Source organism: Chlorocebus sabaeus, chromosome 8 (assembly GCF_047675955.1).
Source record: "Chlorocebus sabaeus isolate Y175 chromosome 8, mChlSab1.0.hap1, whole genome shotgun sequence".
Classification (NCBI taxonomy): domain Eukaryota; kingdom Metazoa; phylum Chordata; class Mammalia; order Primates; family Cercopithecidae; genus Chlorocebus; species Chlorocebus sabaeus.
The window spans coordinates 24,022,284-24,042,383 of NC_132911.1; the positions used below are offsets into that span (position 1 = coordinate 24,022,284).

A 20,100-nucleotide genomic window follows, 5' to 3' on the forward strand; every position below is an offset into this window, starting at 1 on the left:
GGAGAGAATCTGCATTTTCCATTGTATTGTATTTTATAACTAGAAACTATATATAATATGCTATATATTATTTATAATTATATTAAACTATAATATGCTATATTATAATATAAATAGCTATAATATAAATATAACCAATAATATAAACTATAAAATATAACCAATAATATAAAATATAAAAGAATAAATATAACTGAATATATTTATATTTTATTCTAATATAAATACAACTAGAAGAAATCAGTTCTAAAATATAACTAGAAGGAGGTTTGTAAAATCTTCCTTCTAGTATTAGTTCTCTTTCAATTCATCTTTATCAGTATTTTGCCTTTTGGTTGAAAGGACTGCTGGGTGGATTGCAGATAGGGAACGTCCACCCAAAGCACTGCTTGCTCCAGTACACACTAAATGAGCCCATGTTGAAGTCATGTGATGCCTCTTGTTTTTCAGGAAACGTATGAAGAAGAATTGTTGTATGAAATAAAACTAAATAGAAAAACCTTAGTCCTTCATCTTCTAAGATCCAGGTAAGTTCTATTGTGATTCCAGTACCTTATAGATTTTAGTAACTATGGTATCCCAATTTTCGTAAAAACTGCCAGTGAAGTGGATTCCTCAAGTCATTGTTATTTGTATGTAATCTGAATTTTTCCTAAGCTCTTCATGTGTAAGCCAATCACATCTCAAAAACTTAAAGGCAATCATAGATGCCGCTCTTCTTCTCCCACTCCTAAATAACTCCCTACTTTGGACACTTGGAGTTTTTTGAATTCCATATAGTCACTCTAAGAACAGGGTTAATACATCACTGTGTTGGGAATCAGTGGAACAAAAGAAATTTGAAAAACATGGTTTTTAAAGTGACTTCTAAGTTGTGTAAACTAGATATCAAACCAAGTTCCATTGCAGAGTACACTACAAACTGTAGAGCATTTGCTTTGTCAAGACATCTTGTGTAGCCAAATACTGTAATTGCAATGCCTATAACTTTCTTCAATGGCGTTCTTCAAAATAATCTCTCTTGTTGCTGCTGTTTAATTTTCATTGTTTCTCCATTGGCCCATTTCTACACGTAATAGCTCTGTCTCAGAGTCCCAAATATTAAAGGGTGAGGAGCTGTCAAATGCTAAGTAGAAAGAGTGATACTGCTGGGGAATTGAGACTCTGGTCTATCAGCTAAAAGTAAATAACAACACACACACACACAGACACACACACGTGCAGAATAATAAACTTAATTCCATAACCATACTGATAATATATTTAGACTCTGCATATTTTTACCTTCTCAGCATGAAAGAAGCTAACATTTACTGAGAGATTTCTCTTTCCCTAAGTTGCTTTTTAATTCCTGAAAAATGTAAATGAGACAGATACTGTTTACTTTGCACTTTACTGAGGAAGAATCATAGGTGCACTGAAAAGATAACTTGTCCAGGGTCGTAATACTCATAAGCACACGATGATGCAGACGGTCTGACTGAGGAGTTTCAAGTTGCTTTCATAATTCCCCCAGGCTGCCTAGGCCTCTGAGTCAATTTCATTGTACTAGCTATTGCTTGATCCTGCTAATCAGCCTGGCGTGGCCTGTTATTGGGTTGCACACACAGAGCAGTTTAATCTAATTTCAATGTGTGTAACAGGCAACACTGCCTCATTCCCTCAGTTCTACAAAGTAAATGAATTTAGTGCATACCACAGAGCCTCCAAACCTGTGAATATTACGTAATTGGATGTTTTCATAGCATGGTAACAAACAAAAACTGATCTTATTTAGATTTCTATTTGTCTTTTTCTCCATGACCACAGTTTTCAACGTTTCCCCTCTAAGTTTCATTCAGCTTGGTTTTGATAAAAATACATACTTATTTTATAAACTCATGTTGAGAAATAGTGATGAATTTTTCTATGACAACAATGTCAAATCAGATTGTATATTCATTCCATGGAAATATTGATTGGGTCAACTTTCTGTTCGCTATAATAAATCTATTAATAGATGAAGAGTTTTATTTGTATATGTATATGACTCACCAGAAATATCAATTTAGAATCTGCTATACAACCAAGCAATTTATTATACAATTTATATTTGCTCGTTCAAAACAACCACAAAATAATTATATTCTATTTACCTGTCGCATCTAGTTAATGTTCCCAAAAAGTTTACTATGATAAAATTTTAACACACAGGGCAGAATTGAAAAAATCCATATACCCACTAACATATGCATATACCTATAGACCCATTAAGGTACACATACACACACATATTCATTCATATTTTACTATTTCTGTCTTATATCATCTTCCTCCTCTATCCATTCATCCATCGATCAATCCATTCATCTTCCATGTTATTTTTATGCATTTCAAATTATATTACAGACATCAGTTTACTTTCCTCTCAATACATGAACAAGCTTAGCATTTGAGTTTAGTATTTGTTTTTGGTTTGTTTGATTGTTTTGAGATACAGCCTCACTCTGTCACCCAGGCTGGAGTGCAGTGGCACAATAACGGCTCACTGTGGCCTTGCTCTCAACCTCCTGGGCTCAGGTGATCCTCCCACTTCATTCTCCCAAGTAGCTGCAACTACAGGCCCATGCCATCACACCCAGCTAATTGTATTTTTGCAGAGATGGCATTTCACCATGTTATCCAGGCTGGTCTGAAACTCTTTGGTTCAAGCAATCCTCCTGCCTTGGCCTCCCAAAGTGCTAGGATTACAGGCGTGTGCCACTCCACCCAGCCTAATATATATGTTTACAATTAATTTTTTATTTGTGTAACATTTTCATAAAATGAAATGCATAAATCTTAAATGTGCATCTACATATTTGCTGAATTTTATGTATGTATATATGCATGCATGTATTCATTTAGTGTAATTTGACAAACTATGATTGTATATATTTATGTGGCCAAAGTGATGTTATGATTCATGAATACAATGTGAAATAATTAAATCAAGCTAATTAACATATCTATCACCTCAAATACTTATTTTTTTTTTTGTGGTGAAAACACTTGAAATTTACTCAATAAGATTTTGTATCGTAAAACACACTATTATTAAGCAAACTCACCGTGCTATGCAATGGATCTCAATAAAACACAAACTAACTTATTCATCCCATGTAACTTGGGCTTTGTACCCTTTGACCATCATCTCCCCCTTTTTCCTACAGCTCCAGTCACTAGTAGCCACCATTTTACTCTCTGCTTCTATGAGTTCAATTTTTCTAGGTTCCGCATATCAATGAGATTATGCAGTATTTGTCTTCCTTTGCCTGGCTTTTTTCATTTGGCATAATATTCTCCAATTCCATACATGTTGTCATAAATGACAGGATTTTCTTCTATTTTAAGGCTGAACATCATTCCATTGTGTATCTTTACCATATTCTCTTTATTCATCTGCTGATGGATGCCTAGGTTGATTCCATAATTTGGCTATTGTGAATAGTGTTGCAATGAACATGGGGAGGAGACATCTTTTCCACATAGTGATTCCAAATCTTTTACATAAACACCCAGAAGTGGAATTGCTGGGTCCATCCATTGAGTTCTGGCAAATGCCCATACCTATAAAACTCCTATAAAAATACAGAACTATCACTCAGAAAAGTTCTTCATGCTTCTTCTTAGCCACCTCCTCTCAAAACTTGTCCTTGGAAGTTTTTTTCACCATGGATTACTTTTGTCCTTTCAGGAAAGTTTTAAAACGAGAATCATACTACATGTACTCTTTTGTGTAAGACTTTTAAATTTTAGCATACTGATACTGAGATTCATTCCTGTTGCTGCATTTATCAGAAGTTTGCTTTATTTTCTGGTAGTATTCTGTTGAATAAACATAATGCAATTCGTTCATCCATTCTCCTATTGATAGACATGTGGGCTGTTTTCAGTGTTTGGCTATCATGAGTAAAGCTTCTATGAGCATTCATGCACAGCCTTTTTACAAACATATGTCTTCATTTCTCTTTGGTGAACACCAAGGAGTGATACTCCTGAGTCACAGGATATGTATATGTTTAGTTTCATAGAAATCTGACAGATTCTTTTCCAAGGTGTTTGTAAAATTTTAGTAACTACCAGCAACGTATGAGAATACGAGTTGCTGTATGTATTCTTCATCATTTTATATTGTCACTTAAAAAAATTTTAGCTATAGTGGTTGGTTCGTTGTAATATTTAATTTTTATTAAATGTTCTGTTTCCTGTTGAAAACTCATGTATGTGCTTATTTTATCATTTTTATATATTTTTTACCTTTAAATATTTATCCTTTTTTATTGGGTTATTTGTACTGCTATTATTGAGTTCGAGGAGATTTTTTTTTTCTTGCTGTCATCCAGGCTAGAGTAGAGTGGCGTGATCTTGGCTCAGTGCAACCTCTGCCTCCTGGACTCAAGTGATTCTCATACCTCAGCCTCCCCAGTAGCTGGGACAACAGGCATCCACCACAATGTCTGGCAAATTTTTTGTATTTTAGTAGAGATGGGGTTTCACCGTGTTGGCCAGTCTGGTCTTGAACTCCTGAGCTCAGGCAATTCACCCGCCTTGGCCTCCCATAGTGATAGGATTACAGGCATGAGCCACCATATAATTTGGAGACCAGTCCTTAGTCAAATATAGTTCTTGTTATATTTTGTTCCTGTCTGTGACCTTTTAATTCATTTTTTTAAAATTATGCCTTTTAACAAGTAAAAATTTATAATTTTAAATAAATTTCAATTTATCAATTTCTCTCTTTACGGTCATCACTTTCTAGGACCTAAGAAACATTGCCTAACTGCAAATCACAAAGATATTGTATGTTTGCTTCTAAGCTCTTCATAATTTTGGCTTTTAGTTTTGGTCTGCTATGACCTTAAATTTGTGTATGTGCATATACATGTGAGTGTGCGTGTGTGTATGTGTGGGTGTGATTTGCTGGAGAAGTCAATATTCTTGTTTTTCCATATTTACAGCCAATTATTCCAGTCCATTTTGATGAATTATCTTTCTGGTGCTATTGGATTACTTTGGCACCTTTGGCCAAAATCAAATGACTGTTTATCGGCTCTCTATTTTATCTTATTGATCTATGTACAGTCTGTAAGTCATGGCCAAACTACCTTGATTACTGCAGTTTTTTTAGTATACCTTAAAGGCACAATGTGTAACTCTTCTAATCAGAATTGTTTATTTATTCTAGGTCCTTTGCATTTCCCACAAAATTTAGAATCACCTTGGCAATTTCTATTAAAAGGCCTGCTGGAATTTTATTGAATTTCATTTTAACTTATTGAATCTATAGATAAGTTTGGAGAGAACTAACATCTCCATAGTGTTGAGTATTCACCTTATAACTTGTCTTCTTTAATGTTGATCAACATGTTTTAAAGTTTACAATGTGGAGCTCTCACCCGTCTTGTTAAATTTATTTCCATATATTTACTAGTTGTGGTGGTTATATAAGCCGAATTTTTTTTTACTATTTCATTTTTCTATGATTTGTGTCTATAATATAAAAGCAAAATGGATTATTTTATTTAGGCTTTGGATTTGAGAAGCATTAGTAAATGAATTTATTGATTGTTTTATAGAGTACTTAGAAATCTTCTAGGAAATTTACCATCTTGTCATCTGAAAATACTGATAGTTTTATCTTCCTCTCTGATTATTATTTATTTTATTTCTATATTTTATGACAATGGCTAGGACCTTCATTACAATTTTACTAGAAGGAGTGAGGGCAACCTTACACTTTTCCTGATCTTAAAGGGAAAGTATTCAGTATTAAGTGATTAATATGACAGTACCTGTAGATTTGCCATTTATTTATCAGATTAAGAAAGTTCCTTGAAAAGTTTGCTGCAAGTATTCTGTCTGAATCCATTGAAATGTCCATATGGCAGTGTACATTCATTTTTGATCATTATACATCATATATTATTTTACAATAAATTACTGTATTTAATTTGTCAATATCTTAAGGGTTTTTGAAATTATGTTACTGATGGCTATTCCCAAAAAAACTAAAATTTTAGTTTTTATGATAGATTTATCAAATTTTGATAATAGATTATGTTGGGATCCTGAGTTGGGAAATATTTTCTCCTATATTTTCTAAAAGATGTTATTTATTTTCAAAGCGTTTGATAGAATTTATAAGTGAAACTACATGTGCCTTGAGCATATTTTTGTGTATGTGTAGGAAAGAGGTTTTATAACAAATTCAAATGTATGGATAAGGGGTTATTCAAAGTTTCTATTCTATTATGTATCAGTTTTAAATTACAGTTTTCAAGAAAAATGTCTATTTCAGTTAAGTTCCCCCATATTTGGCATAAAGTGTTTTATAATGTTATAATTATTTTAAAAAGTAATAATTTATTGAGTGATAACTCTTTTTTAAATTTCTAACATTGGTAATTTGGGTTTTTCTTCTTATATTACCAATCTAAAAGGGACTATCAATTGTCGACCTTTTATTTAGTTAGTTATTTTTATTTTTATTTTTTGTTTTTGAGACAGAGTCCTACTGTGTTTCCCAGGCTGGAGTGCAGTGGTGCAATCATGGCTATTGCAGCCTCAACCTCCCAGTCTCTAGGCATCCTCCCACCTCATCCTCCTGAGTAGCTGAGACTATAGGCATGTGCCACCATGCCTGGTTTGTTTTTTAAAACCCTTTATGTAAACATGGGTTTTCACCATATTGCCCAGGCTGGTCTCAAACTCCAGGGCTCAAGCAATTCTCTTGCCTTGGCCTCCCAAAGTGCCAGGATTATGAGAGTGAGCCATCATGCCTGGCCTGATCTTTTCTTTAGCTTTGTGAATAATTGTAATTGGTTGTCTATTTATTTCACTGATCTCCTTTATCATTTGTATTATTTTATTTTTTCTTCTTACTGGGTGTTTATTTTTCTCTGGTTATAGAAATGTTTAATATTTTCTAAGTATTTAAAATATTGAAGTCATAGCATTTCTCTCAAGTCTTCATTTAGATACATCTCAAAAGTCTTGATTTTTTTTTATTATCATTCATTTCAAAATATCTTCTTCTTTATTCTGGGATTTCTTCTTTGAGTCGTGAATCATTTTAGAGTATGTTTAATTGCCAATGTTTGGATTTGTTTGATTTTTAAAAAACATATCTTTGGGCCAATCATTTGTGTATTTTGCAGTTTATTATCTGATATTAACACAGCTATTCCAGCCTTCTTATGTTTATTATATAAATAAGATACAATTCTTTTATTCATTTCCTTTCAACATATCTGTGTCTTTACATTTAAAATGTGTCTTTTGTAAGATGGAAATTAGTTTGGTCCTGATTTTTAATGCATTCTAATAATCTCTGATTTTCAATGGAATGTTAACATTAACATTGAATGTTAATGTTATTCTTTTTGTTTGTTTGTTTGCTTGTTTTTGTTTGTTTTTTGGGGGTTTTTTTTTGGACAGAGTCTCGCTCTGTCGCCCTGGCTGGAGTGTAGTGGCGCAATCTCGGCTCACTGCACTCGGTTCCCAGAGGGAACCTCTGCCTCCCAGTTTCAAGCAATTCTCCTGCCTCAGCCTCCTGAGTAGCTGGGACTACAGGCATGTGCAACCATGCCCGGCTAATGTTTTTTTTTTTTTTTTTTTTTTTTTTGTATTTTCAGTACAGATGGGGTTTCACTGTGTTAGCCAGGATGGTCTCCATCTCCTGACCTCATGATCCGCCCACCTCGGCCTCCCAAAGTGCTGGGATTACATTTGTGAGCCATCACACCCGGCCTATTCTTTTTTAGTAGGTTAACATTTAATGTTAATGTTACCATTCCTATTAACATTACATTAAATGTTATGATTCGTATGGTTGGAATTATTTCATTTCTGTTTATCTCCTCTGTTACTATCCTTTTTCCTTTGATCTTTGGCTTACTTTGTTTTTCACTTTCCCTACTGGCTTCTTATTAATCTGTTAAATTTGTAACAATGACTCTCTACATTAAATTTTCATTTTAGAAATTGCAGCATATATTTACAATTAATTACGTTATTATTTATAGTTAATACCATGTCATTGTATGTAAAATGTAAAAACATTGCAATAAGTTCACTTACAGATACTACTTATTTGTGCAAAGTTGCCATATACATATATTTATATAGATTATTAATCCCATGATGCATAACTATAATTTTGACTTTAAACATTTATATGTATCTTATGTGAAAATATGTTTTAGTTTATTCATTTATTTATCATTTCTTATCTCTCCCTTTTGTTAGAGGTTCAGTTTTTCATGTGTTACAATTTCATTCAAACTAAAGAACTTTCACCAATTTTTGTAGTATAGATCTGTGGCAAAAATTTACTTCAGTTTTCTTTTATCTGCACGTCTATTTTGTCTTCCTTCTTGAAGGCTGTTTTTGCTGCATTTTGCTGCATGTAAATTTTGGGTTCACCAATTTTCTTTTTTTTTTTTTTTTTTACGACAGAGTCTTGCTCTGTCACCCAGGCTGGAGTGCAGTGGTGTGATCTTGGCTCACTGCAAGCTCCATCTCCCAGGTTCAGGCCATTCTCCTGCCTCAGCCTCCTGAGTAGCTGGGACTACAGGCACCTGCCACCACGCCAACTAATTGTTTGTATTTTTAGTGGAGACGGGGTTTCACCATGTTAGCCAGGATGGTCTTGATCTCCTGACTCATGATCCACCCACCTCGGCTTCCCAAAGTGCTGGGATTACAGGGGTGAGCCACTGCACCTGGTCCATTTTCTGTATTTTTTAAGAAAAGATGATGACTGATGATGTTCTCCTCTCTTCTGGCTCACATGGTCTCTAATACAATGTTAATAGTCGTATAAATTTCTGTTCCCCAGTTGTATAAATTTCGCCAGAAAGACGTGTTGTCTTTCTCTTGCTGGTTTCAAGATTTTGTCTTTATTTCTGATATGCTGCAATCTGACAGTGATGTGCAAAGGAGTGACTTTCTTCATATAAATGCTGCTTGATGTTTGCTGAACATCTTGAAATTACAATTCATGTCTTTCTCCAAATTGGGTTCATTTTTTTGCTACTACTTTTCCATTTTTTTTCTATTGCACCCTTTCTCCACTTTCTAGCACTCCACTTATCAGTATGTTAGTCCTTTGATATAATCTACTTGACTCTGAAGCTCTACTTCTTTTCTGTCTCTTTTTCAGATTACATAATTTCTATTGAACTCTCATTGAGTCTGTCAGCTCTTTCTTTTATCAGTTTTGTTCTCATTTTAAGGATATCAAGTAAAACTTTTATCTAGGTAGGTTTTAGTTATAACATTTTCAATTTGTTTTTTAAAAATATAACTTCTATTTATCTGCCACAGTTTTTGCATGCTTTGCAAATAACTTTCTCTTATTTTGCTGAGCATAGTTACAGTAGCTGCTTTAAAAGTCTTATCTATAATTTCAAGTTTTAGATTAACCTGAGATAAGTCTCTGCTGATCATCTTTTCTCTTGACAATAGTTCAATGTTTTATGTTTCTTCATTGTGTAAATTTGGATGATGAACTGAACAATTTGAATATTATGTGAAACAGACTCTGAATTCTATTATGTTCTGCTGAAGAGTTCTCATATTTTCATTGTATTTGGAGATTAACTTTGTTGGGCTTAAACTGCAAATTCTGTCTTCTCGGTGGCAGCTCAAATTTTAGCTTAGTTGTTTTATTCTTAGCATGGCTACTTTTAGTCTATCCCTCACAGGTCATAGTTCAGGGAAATTTCTGAATTTCAAACTGAGTTTGTTTACAGAACTGAGGATTCTCCCCACTCTCTCATTTTTTCCCCATGATTACTGTGTACATTCCTGTTACTGTCATTACTTTAAACTCTGTTATATGGCTTTTCAAATCAGAACAACTGTGGATTTCTAGCAGAGTTTTATCCATCCTCTATAAGGCAGACTTCAGCCTGACCTCAGGCTAAATGCTGTAAAACTGGAAACTTCATCTCATGCTGTGCCTTCTTCCCTGTGCCTCCTTCCCTTTCCTGGAAGATGTTGTTTTTGCTCCGTACCTAGACCCTTTAGGTACTTTCTTTTTATACATTATCCAGAACTAAATAACTATATACAGAATGTCTGTCTGATAGTAGCTTATTCAGCCATAGCAGTAGGGAAATGCTATATTTAGTTCATTTTAAACATTAGTTCAGAATTTTTTTGACCACTCCTAGTATTCCAAATACTACCTTAGAAACCAGGAGACACAAATAAATAAAAATGAAAAAGTCCCTTTCCCAAGGTAATTCATAGGTAACCTTGAAGACTGACATGAAATATACCAGGGGTGAACAAATGATAATTGGCACAACAAATTGGACATGTTTTCTATGTATGTATACCCCTTAATCTAAGAGTAATGCTTAAATTTGGAATATCTGGAGTATAAACAACAGCAATAATAACAAAAAATAAAATCAGACAAAGAACATGTAATAGCAGCCATGTATGTGGCCCATATAGCCTTGAATGTGTATTTTTAAAAATCTTTATTATTTTTATTTTATTTTTATTTATTTATTTATTTTGAGACGGAGTCTCACTCGGTTGCCAGGCTGGAATGCAGTGGTGCGATCTCGGCTCAACTGCAACCTCGACTCCCTGGTTCAAGTGATTGATTCTCCTGCCTCAGCCTCCCCAGTAGCTGGTGTTAAAGGCATGCACCACACCCAGATAATTTTTGTATTTGTAGTAGAGACCGGATGTCACCATGTTGGCCAGGATGGTCTCAATCTCCTGACCTCATGATCCACCCACCTCAGCCTCCCAAAGTGCTGGGATTACAGGCGTGAGCCACCACACCCGGCCGCTTCAAATGCTTATTATCTTCACCTGTACAGAAAAGGTTTGGTGACCTCTAAAATACATAATAAAAATGTGGCAAACGTGAAAATAAACATCTATGGAAGTGTGAAATACACCTTAGGAAGGGATCTGAAAATCTGCTTGATGGTGTCAGGAAGTATGTTTTGCACTGAGTTTAGAAGAACTTCTACACGTTTCTTATGTTCAAATTGGGATCAAGAAGTGGCCATGGATAGTCCAAAAAGATGTTAAAGAAAAAATTATTCAGTGACAGTTGTTAAAGCACCATAAGGCAGGCTTTATTCAGGCCCATCACTATAGATACAGAGACAACTGCAACGGTAAGGTCTTGCCATGGGGGAGAGAGATTGGGCTCAGTTCCAAATACAGCATGGCTAGTGTAAATTTGTTATAATTAATACATATTGCATTTACCTAAATATGTAGCTGTTAGCTTACTATATATTAAGACATATTCACCACATATATCTTATGATGTGATGAATACAAGACATTTTCATCACATATATTAATGTATGTATTTTGCATTAATTTTGGTCTCAGGGTTTTACTTAGATAACATTTTCGCCAAGCTTTTTAAAAAATACTGCTTTGCTAAAACTGCCAGAATCTATTTTCTAGTTTTTCTACAGTCTTTATGAACCATGATATTTAGTTAGAAAGGCTTTTCATATGAGTAGGCTTGATTTTGCTTTACTATTTTTAGCAGAAGAGGATCTTGCTGAGATGTGGAAGCAAACTGGACACTTCTCCATCACATTATTGGTTGTATCTGTCAGATTTTTAGAATGAACAAGTCTCACCACCTGTCTGCCCTCTTTTTCAGGGAGTTCCTAGGCTCCAATTACAGTGAAACATTCTACTCCATGAAAGGAGAAGCGTTCACCAGGCATCTTCAGATCATGGTATCTTATGGAACTTTCCTGTGTCTCTTCTCTAAAAGTAGTATCTCCCGATGTGATTTTGAAACCCTGTTCTATCTGTACAAGCTGCTCCAGAAAGTACTACATCAGAAATAAGTTCTGAATTGATTACTCTCACCGAAAAATTATAGTATAAAAATACGGTTGTGTGGACCCTAACCTCTTACTGTGTAACAAGCAAATCATTGACTGCTAATATATCTTTTCTTTTCCTAAACTGATTTCTATACACTCAATATGGTGTTAAGTCTGGGAGAGGGTAAAGCAGGACACCAAAAATATAAGGCACCTTATGAGGCTGTGATCAAGCTACAAGAATAAAATCTGAAGCTATGAAACAAGTTTAAAATCTCCATTCATTGATCCTTTTGTGATTCTCACCCCTTTACCCAGTTTTTCTGATGCACCAATATTAAGGTCTTTTCTTCAATCCTCAAATGACTTTTTGTTCATTTATTATTAATATAATTCCATTAATTTTAATAAAATCTAGATATAGATTTTATTTTTATACCCCCATTGCTTTTTTGCAAAGCAGGTTCTCTGTAACCTTCCAAGAACATTACTTTTACCAAAACTATACATTTAAAAAAGTATTTCCTCTATTTAAAGCAACAGTCAACTGTTTTTTCTTTTTTTGAGATGGAACGTCACTTTTTTTTTTTTTTTTTGAGATGGAGTCTCACTCTTTGGCCAGGCTGGAGTGCAGTGGCACAATCTTAACTTACTGCAACCTTCATCTCCCGGGTTCAAGCAATTCTCCTGCCTCAGCCTCCCGAGTAGCTGGGACTGCAGGCACATGCCACCACGCCAGACTAATTTTTGTATTTTCAGTAGAGGCGGGGTTTCACCATGTTGGCTAGGATGGTCTTGATCTCTTGGCCTCGGGATCCGCCCGCCTTGACATCCCAAAGTGCTGGAATTACAGGCATGAGCCACTGTACCTGGCTGCAACTTCCAACTTCTATGAGAGCTAAGTCTTTATGCAATCTTCAAAATAGGACAAGAGGAAAACTGGGTAACATTCTTTGATGCAGGGGGTGGGTTATTTGTGAGAGTGTGAGGTCACTGGAAGACCATAGAAAGTGTCATCCATAGGTAGGATTTGAACACATGGAAATGATGGGAAAAATGATTATCTGATTGGACTACCACGGGCAGAGCATCAAGGAAGGAGTAAAAAAGACACCAACTTGATTGAAACAGGCCAGAGAGAAAGGCGTTAGGGGAACTGGTTGGAGAGGGAGACCTAGTTTTCATGATCATCAAGCATTTGTCTTGATTTCATGGGCAACTGGGAAAAATTATAGTATTATCACAGAAGGGTTAGTTTGATAAAAATTATAGGGTGGATTAAGAAGTTATATTTCTAAGGAAAATGGTCACAATTCTAAAACTACTGTCATCATTAATACACTATAAGATTTGTAGAGGAAGAATCTATACTTTGCTTTACACAAAATAATCACATAATTAAGGTAAAAGGCCTCTGAAGCAGGCTCAAATATTTCCAAATGAAAGAATTTAATGAATGAACGCATGAACAAATATCAGTGTAATTTGTCAAAATAAAATATTGATACATTCCGAACAGAAAATATTTAGATATTAATATCTATATAATATCAATATTTATATATATAGTAATAGAGTCTTCTTCTATTTTAGGATCACTGTTTTTACCAAGGATCCATAGTACATGAATATGATTCAGCTGCCAGTATCAGTACGTGTAATGGTCTAAGGTAAGGCAGAATATCTTTTGTTTTCCTTTATGAGTTTTCCTATGGATTTTCAAAGAAGTTAACTTTGTTGATTTTCTTTTATCACTCCTCGTATATAGAAAAATGAATAAGAAAAAAGTTGCTGTGCACTTTTAGCAGTTTCAGCTCTACCCTATGATTTAAGTTTTGACAAACAGATGTCTAATGCATAGTCCTGAATGAGACATGCTTTGCAGTATATGAATAAGGGATTCATATTTGGAAGATTACTGAAAATCATTTAGTCTGGCCTCTCATTTTATTGATCAGGATACTGACTGAAATTAGAAACTTTCTCCTGAATATTTCATTTGCTAGTGGTAAAATTGAGTCCAAAACCCAGGACTTTTGAATACTAGTTTTGTGAATTCCCATTATGCCATGAGGCTTGACTCATTTAGTTTTTACTAAATCAAGCTGTGTTTGCAGCCTCTTGAAAGTAAAAATTCAGAAGTAAGGCCTATAGTTCTCTATAGATCATAGGCTCATGGACAAAGAAGCATGATGTGGAGAGGTAAAGAGTAGAAGAACGAGGAAGTTTTGTCTTTAATTATGGGAAATTTACTTGACTAGTTCTTAGTATTTTCAAGAATGAGAACCCCTTTAATGACACAATTACCACATATTAGTATTTTTACTTTCATATATTTACTTTTAAATATATTCCACGTCGTGATAGACATAGAAACTCACATAATTTTTGCAATAAGTCATAAGACTTGACAGCGGTCCACAACCACCAGTGGGACTTGCTACCCTACCTGTACTCAAAGCAGGTATTAGGCTGTGCAACTTCTGAAAATCTAGTAAGTTGACTCTTAGAAAAAAGTATTGATTCAGTCAAAGGCTACGTATCATCACATTTCCTTACCACTGAAAGCACCCTCCTACATGTTCATGAGGCGCTGACTTTGTAGTTTCTCTTTCTTGAAAAGACAAAGTCAGTGCAATGAAATAGAGTAACTATAGACCTTGAATATACATTGTGTTCCCAATTTCTACAGGGGATTCTTCAGAGTAAATGACCAAAGATACCTCATTGAACCAGTGAAATACTCAGATGAGGGAGAACATTTGGTATTCAAATATAACCCGAGGGTACCGTATGTTGCCAATTATTCCTGTACAGAGCTTAATTTTACCAGAAAAACTGTTCCAGGTGATACTGAATCTGAAGGAGATCCCAAAATGAAAGTGAGTATTATTAAGTCATCTTTACCCCAAATGAAACACCTTTTATTTTCTTGATGATGTCTAGGGAGAAAGCATGAGTCTAGCTAGTGAAATGTATGTGTTACTTTGAGTCTGGCACTTTATCTGATATTTGAAATTTGAAAACTTTTGTTTCAGTTATCTATGTAAAAAGTTTATTTGCATAGAGTAAATCTGTTTGTTTCATAAGTTTCAACAAAGGATGATTCTACAATCCTACGTATAGATTGATAGCACTGGGGCTATGAGTAGTTGGAAATAATGGAATTTTCAATGTCCTAAAACATAATCTAGAGATATTATCTTTCCTTGTCTTCCCTGACATTTTTTGCAGAATTATTGATGGCAAGCTATGTTCAGCCCTTTTTATCAACCAAATATTTTAATGGTTAAGGACAATTAAGGATAAAACAAGTTCAGTTTTCGGTGGGATGGTTGTATAAACATAGTCCTTGGAGCTTTAGGTTTTTCTACACAACTAATCTATATCTCCTTAAATTCCCAGTGGATGTTAGCCTGTAAACTACATTGTTGTTTTTCTTTTTCATATGTCCTTGATTCATATAGTGTCTGAAACACACTATATGCCTAATGGATGTTTCTTGATTGAATAAAACAACAAATAAACGATTACTTAGTCCACAGAAAAATGATTTAGCCAAATCTTTGAACAATTTACCTCTGGTTTGTCCTCAGAGAATGTGTACATACCTCGGTGCATGCATACTGAAAACTGAACACTTAGAAGAATCTCCTAGTATTGGTGTTTTATAGACATAAAAGATCAGCCAGGCATGGTGGCTCATGCTTCATGCCTATAATCACAACACCTTGGGAGGCTGAGGGCAGGTGGATCATTTGAGGTCAGAGTTTGAGACCAGCCTGGCCAACATGGTGAAACCCGTGTCTACTAAAAATACAAAAAATTGGCCGGGCAGTAGTGGCGTGTGCCTATAATCCCAGTTACTTGGGAGGCTGAGGCAGAAGAATGGCTTGAACTCAGGAGGTGGAGGCTGCGGTGAGCTAAGATCTTGCCACTGCACTCTAGTCTGGGTGACAGAGTGAGACCCTTTCTCAAAAGAAAAATAAATAAATATATAAAAATGAAAGATCTATAATTAGCAAAATTTATACATGTTTCCTTGGAATTGAGACTACTGAAAATTAGAAAGTTGGGAGGCAGGGGAAGGAGTACAAGAAATGCAGTCGGTCCTATTACTTCATCCTATGTTTTAACTGTCAGGTACAGATGGATGTTTTTCACATGAGCTTACTAATGAAGCATTGACTCAGTAAATGAAGAAAACAAAACAAAAATTTAAAGTATGAGTTTATGATTCTTTACAACTCTTATTTGACCTGAAAGCCTAAACAAAGCATTAGGAAAAAGAGCTAATCCATGCTGGACTTAATACCAAGTGATGGGTTGATAGGTGCTGCAAACCACGATGGCGCACATTTACCTGTGTAACAAACCCACACATCCTGTACATGTAGCCTGGAAATTTAAAAATAAAATAATTTTTTTTTTTAAAAAAAGAAAAGATAAAAAGAACAAATAGGAAATACTACAATCCGATATATAGGACCCCATGTTTAATCATATAGTAGATCTCATTTAGATAAATTTGTATAATTTTTACATATTCATGTGCCTCCCTATTTTGTATCCATAATATTAACATTTCTTATCTTGAAAATATTAGTTTTTTTTTTCAACTTAAAGGGTTAAGATAAAAAGTGTTAAATATACTTCAACTGGATTTTCCCTAAATTTACAGGCTATCCATAATGAAAAGTACATTGAATTGTTCATTGTTGCTGATGATACTGTGGTAAGTTTTCAGCTGAACATATCTCTCTTTATTCTTTCTTGTAGAACTTGTAGTTATGATTCTAGCATAGAGAAAAAAGGTGTTCTAATCAGAGTTCCATTCTAGGCTCAAAGTCCTATTTTTAGTTTTCCAAAGCAGATGTACATAAGAGACTATGGGGTCCTTTGCCACAACAGCAGACTGACCCAAAATAGAACACCTGTCTCCATTAAGAATGTGTGGAAATGCTGAACAACATACAAAAAATTGAAAACATTTTAGCAACCTATTGTTAAGCTCAAAAGAAAAAGTGGAAAATCTACAAGTACTAAAAATGAAGAAGAAAATCTCTATCAGAACAGTAAGTAAAATTTAAAGGCTTGGTGATCCCGATATATAGAATGCAAAAAGAGGCAATTAAGAAATTAAACCCCTGAGAAGCAAAATACTGAAATTTGGAAATGAGACCTCTGCATCATTCTCAGAGTCATAAAGGCCTGCCCGTCTCAGAAAAGGGAACTAGAAACGCTCCACAGAAACTGCAAGAAATAAAGCAAATTTTCTGTCTGCCTGTAGCCATGAGCAGGTAAAATGTTTCACATGGGAAAACAAATCTCCTGTTTGTGTTATGCACAGATGTGGGACATGATATTATATATTTCTTCAGATGCAGCATTGCCAAGCAAACTTTTTAATATAAAAACTTATTAGACACCTGCTAAACTGCTGGAGGTCAAGTCAAAAATGCCCTAAAATGACTCTTTAATAATCTAAGATAGAACGAACTACATAAGGAAGCCAACCAACTTAAACAAAAGGAAAATAAGCTCTCCAGGATCTGTAAATCATCCAACGATATTTCAGACTATGCTGTAACATTAAATTATATGTTTTAACTTATTAAAGATGTAAAGATTAATAAAAATGATGTTAAAATAACTAGAAAAGACTGGAAAACAAGGCAGGCATACTTGAAAAACTACCTGTTTTAACATTTATGAAAGGAAAAAGTATATACCCTTGGAAAAATTAAACAGAAGATTAGATGCATGTGAAGAAATAATTAGTGAATTGGAGAATGGAGGAGTTAGAGAAACAACCATTTCTCCAGAGAAATAAAAAGTTGGAAACTGTAAAAGAGAACATAAGAGACATTAATTCAGAATATGAAGTTTATAAAGAGTGAGTGGGAACGACTGGATGACAGATGACAAATGAGAGGCAATTCTTGAGAATTTTCCAGAAGGAAAGGAATAAACAAATCAGATAATATTGTAGAAAAATTTCTGAATATCAAAGACAAAGAAAAAATCTTTTAAAATCAACTATAAGAAACAGATAGATTGACTATAAGTAAATCACAAACAGAGCATACCTTTTAAACAACAGAAGACATAGTTTCTAGAACAATACATTCAAACAGCTAATGCAAAATGCTGTAAAATTTAAATTGAGTACTAAAATATCAGGCAAGGATAACAGGTTGGGAGAAAGAAATCATACTTAAAATGTTCTATGGAATTTTAGATTAGGAATGTAAAGGTAGTAACAATTTTACACTTGGTAAGTAAACTATGGGTGTTAAAATTTTAATTGTAATCACTATTAACCTAGCAGTTAGAATGTAAATATCCCAAAAGAGTAGAGGGGGATAGATGGATTTGAACATTAAAAAAAAAAAAAAAAGACCAATCCAACAGAAAGCCTCAAAGAAAATACACACATGCACACATATGCCAACAGTCATGCACTGCATAACAATGTTTTGGTCAACAGACCACATATATGAAAGTGGTCCCATTGGATGATAATGAAAAATTCCTACACTAGTGACATCGTAGCCATCATAAAATTATAGCACAATGTTTCACTCATGTGTCTGTGGTGATGCTGGTGTAAATAAACCTACCACATTGCCAGTTATATGAAAGTACAGCACATACAATTATGTATAGTACACAATACTTGATAATAATAAACAACTATGTTGCTGGTTTATGTATTCACTATATTGTATTTTTTATTGTTATTTTATAGGGTATTCTTATTGATATATTTTAAAAGTTAACTGTAAAAGAGACTCAGGTGGGTCCTTCAGGAGGTATTCCAGGAGAAGGCATTGTTATCATAGGAGATGGCAGCTATATGTATGTAATTGCCCCTAAAGACCTTCCAGGGGGACAAGTTACGGAGGTGGAAGACAATGATATTGGCGATCCTGATTCTGTGTAGGTTTAGGCTAATATGTGTGGTTTTTGTCTTAGTTTTTAACAAAAATTTAAAAAGTAAAAAATAAAAATTAGAAAAAAGATTACAGAATATAGATATAAGAAAAAATATTTTTGTACAGCTGTACAATGTGTTTGTATTTTAAACTGTTGTCTAAAAAGTCAAAAGTTCAAAAATTTTTAGTTTATAAAGTAAAAAAGTTACAGTAGGCCAAGCTTAATTTCTTATTAAAGAAATAAAATTATACTTGTATACATATAGTGGAGCCAAGTGTACAGTGTTTATAAAGTTCACCGTGAGGTACAGTAATGTCCTAGGCCTTTATATTCACTCACTGATTCATTCATTGATTCACTCAGAGAAACCTTCAGTCCTGTAAGCTCCATTCATAATTAGTTCCCCAGGAGGCATACCAGTTTTTTATTTTTTATTTTTTGTCATTTATAACATTTTTTGGTACTTTTTCTAAGTTTACATATACAAAAAGCATTATGTTACAATTGCCTACAATATTCAGTATAGTAACCTGCTCTATAGGTTTGTAGCCTAGGAGCAGTAGGCTATACCATATGGTATACATGTGTAGTAGTTTATAACATCTAGGTTTGTGTAAGTATGCTTTATGATGTTTGCACAATGATGAAATCACCTAAGAATGTATTTCTCAGAATATATTCCCATTGTTAAGCAATGTATGACTATATTACATATACACATACATACATATAGAATTGTAAATACAAAAATAAAATAATATGTGAAAGTAATTCCAAATGTGTCAGAAATTAGAGTAAATGTAACAATTACATCTGCCTGTTAGAGGTTAGAAAGTCTTGACCAGGCATGGTGGCTCATGCCTGTAATCCCAGCACTTTGGGAGGCCAAGGCGGGTGGATCATCTGAGGTCAGGAGTTCAAGACCAGCCTGACCAACACAGTGAAACCCCGTCTCTACTAAAAATATGAAAATTAGCTGGGCGAGGTGGCACGCGCCTGTAATCCCAGGTTCTCAGGAGGTTGAGGCAGGAGAATTGCTTGAATCTGGGAGGTGGAGGTTGCAGTGAGCTGAGATCATGCCACTGCACTCTAGCCTGGGTGACAGAGCGAGACTCCCTCCATCTCCCAAAATACAAAACAAAACAACAACAAAAAAAGAAGTTAGAAAGTCTCAAACTGTATATAAAAAAAAAGGATATTATGACATTTATAAGAAATATAGCTAAACTTCTCAGAAACTTGAAAAATCTCATTAAATAATAAGATAAAGTAGATCTTTCCCCCAAAAAAGATATCTTATTATTTTAATAGT

At 34.3% G+C, this 20,100-nt stretch overlaps 1 protein-coding gene across 1 annotated transcript in view; it reads left to right on the forward strand.

Annotated features, from left to right (window-relative positions):
- Positions 1–20,100, forward strand: part of ADAM7 (ADAM metallopeptidase domain 7) — a 65,790-nt gene that overhangs the window by 6,717 nt on the left and 38,973 nt on the right. The window contains exons 3-7 of the mRNA XM_007961949.3: positions 451–527; positions 11,678–11,756; positions 13,443–13,519; positions 14,542–14,731; positions 16,531–16,584. Of these exons, the coding sequence (XP_007960140.3) occupies positions 451–527; positions 11,678–11,756; positions 13,443–13,519; positions 14,542–14,731; positions 16,531–16,584 (477 nt within the window). The remainder of the gene's footprint in view (positions 1–450; positions 528–11,677; positions 11,757–13,442; positions 13,520–14,541; positions 14,732–16,530; positions 16,585–20,100) is intronic.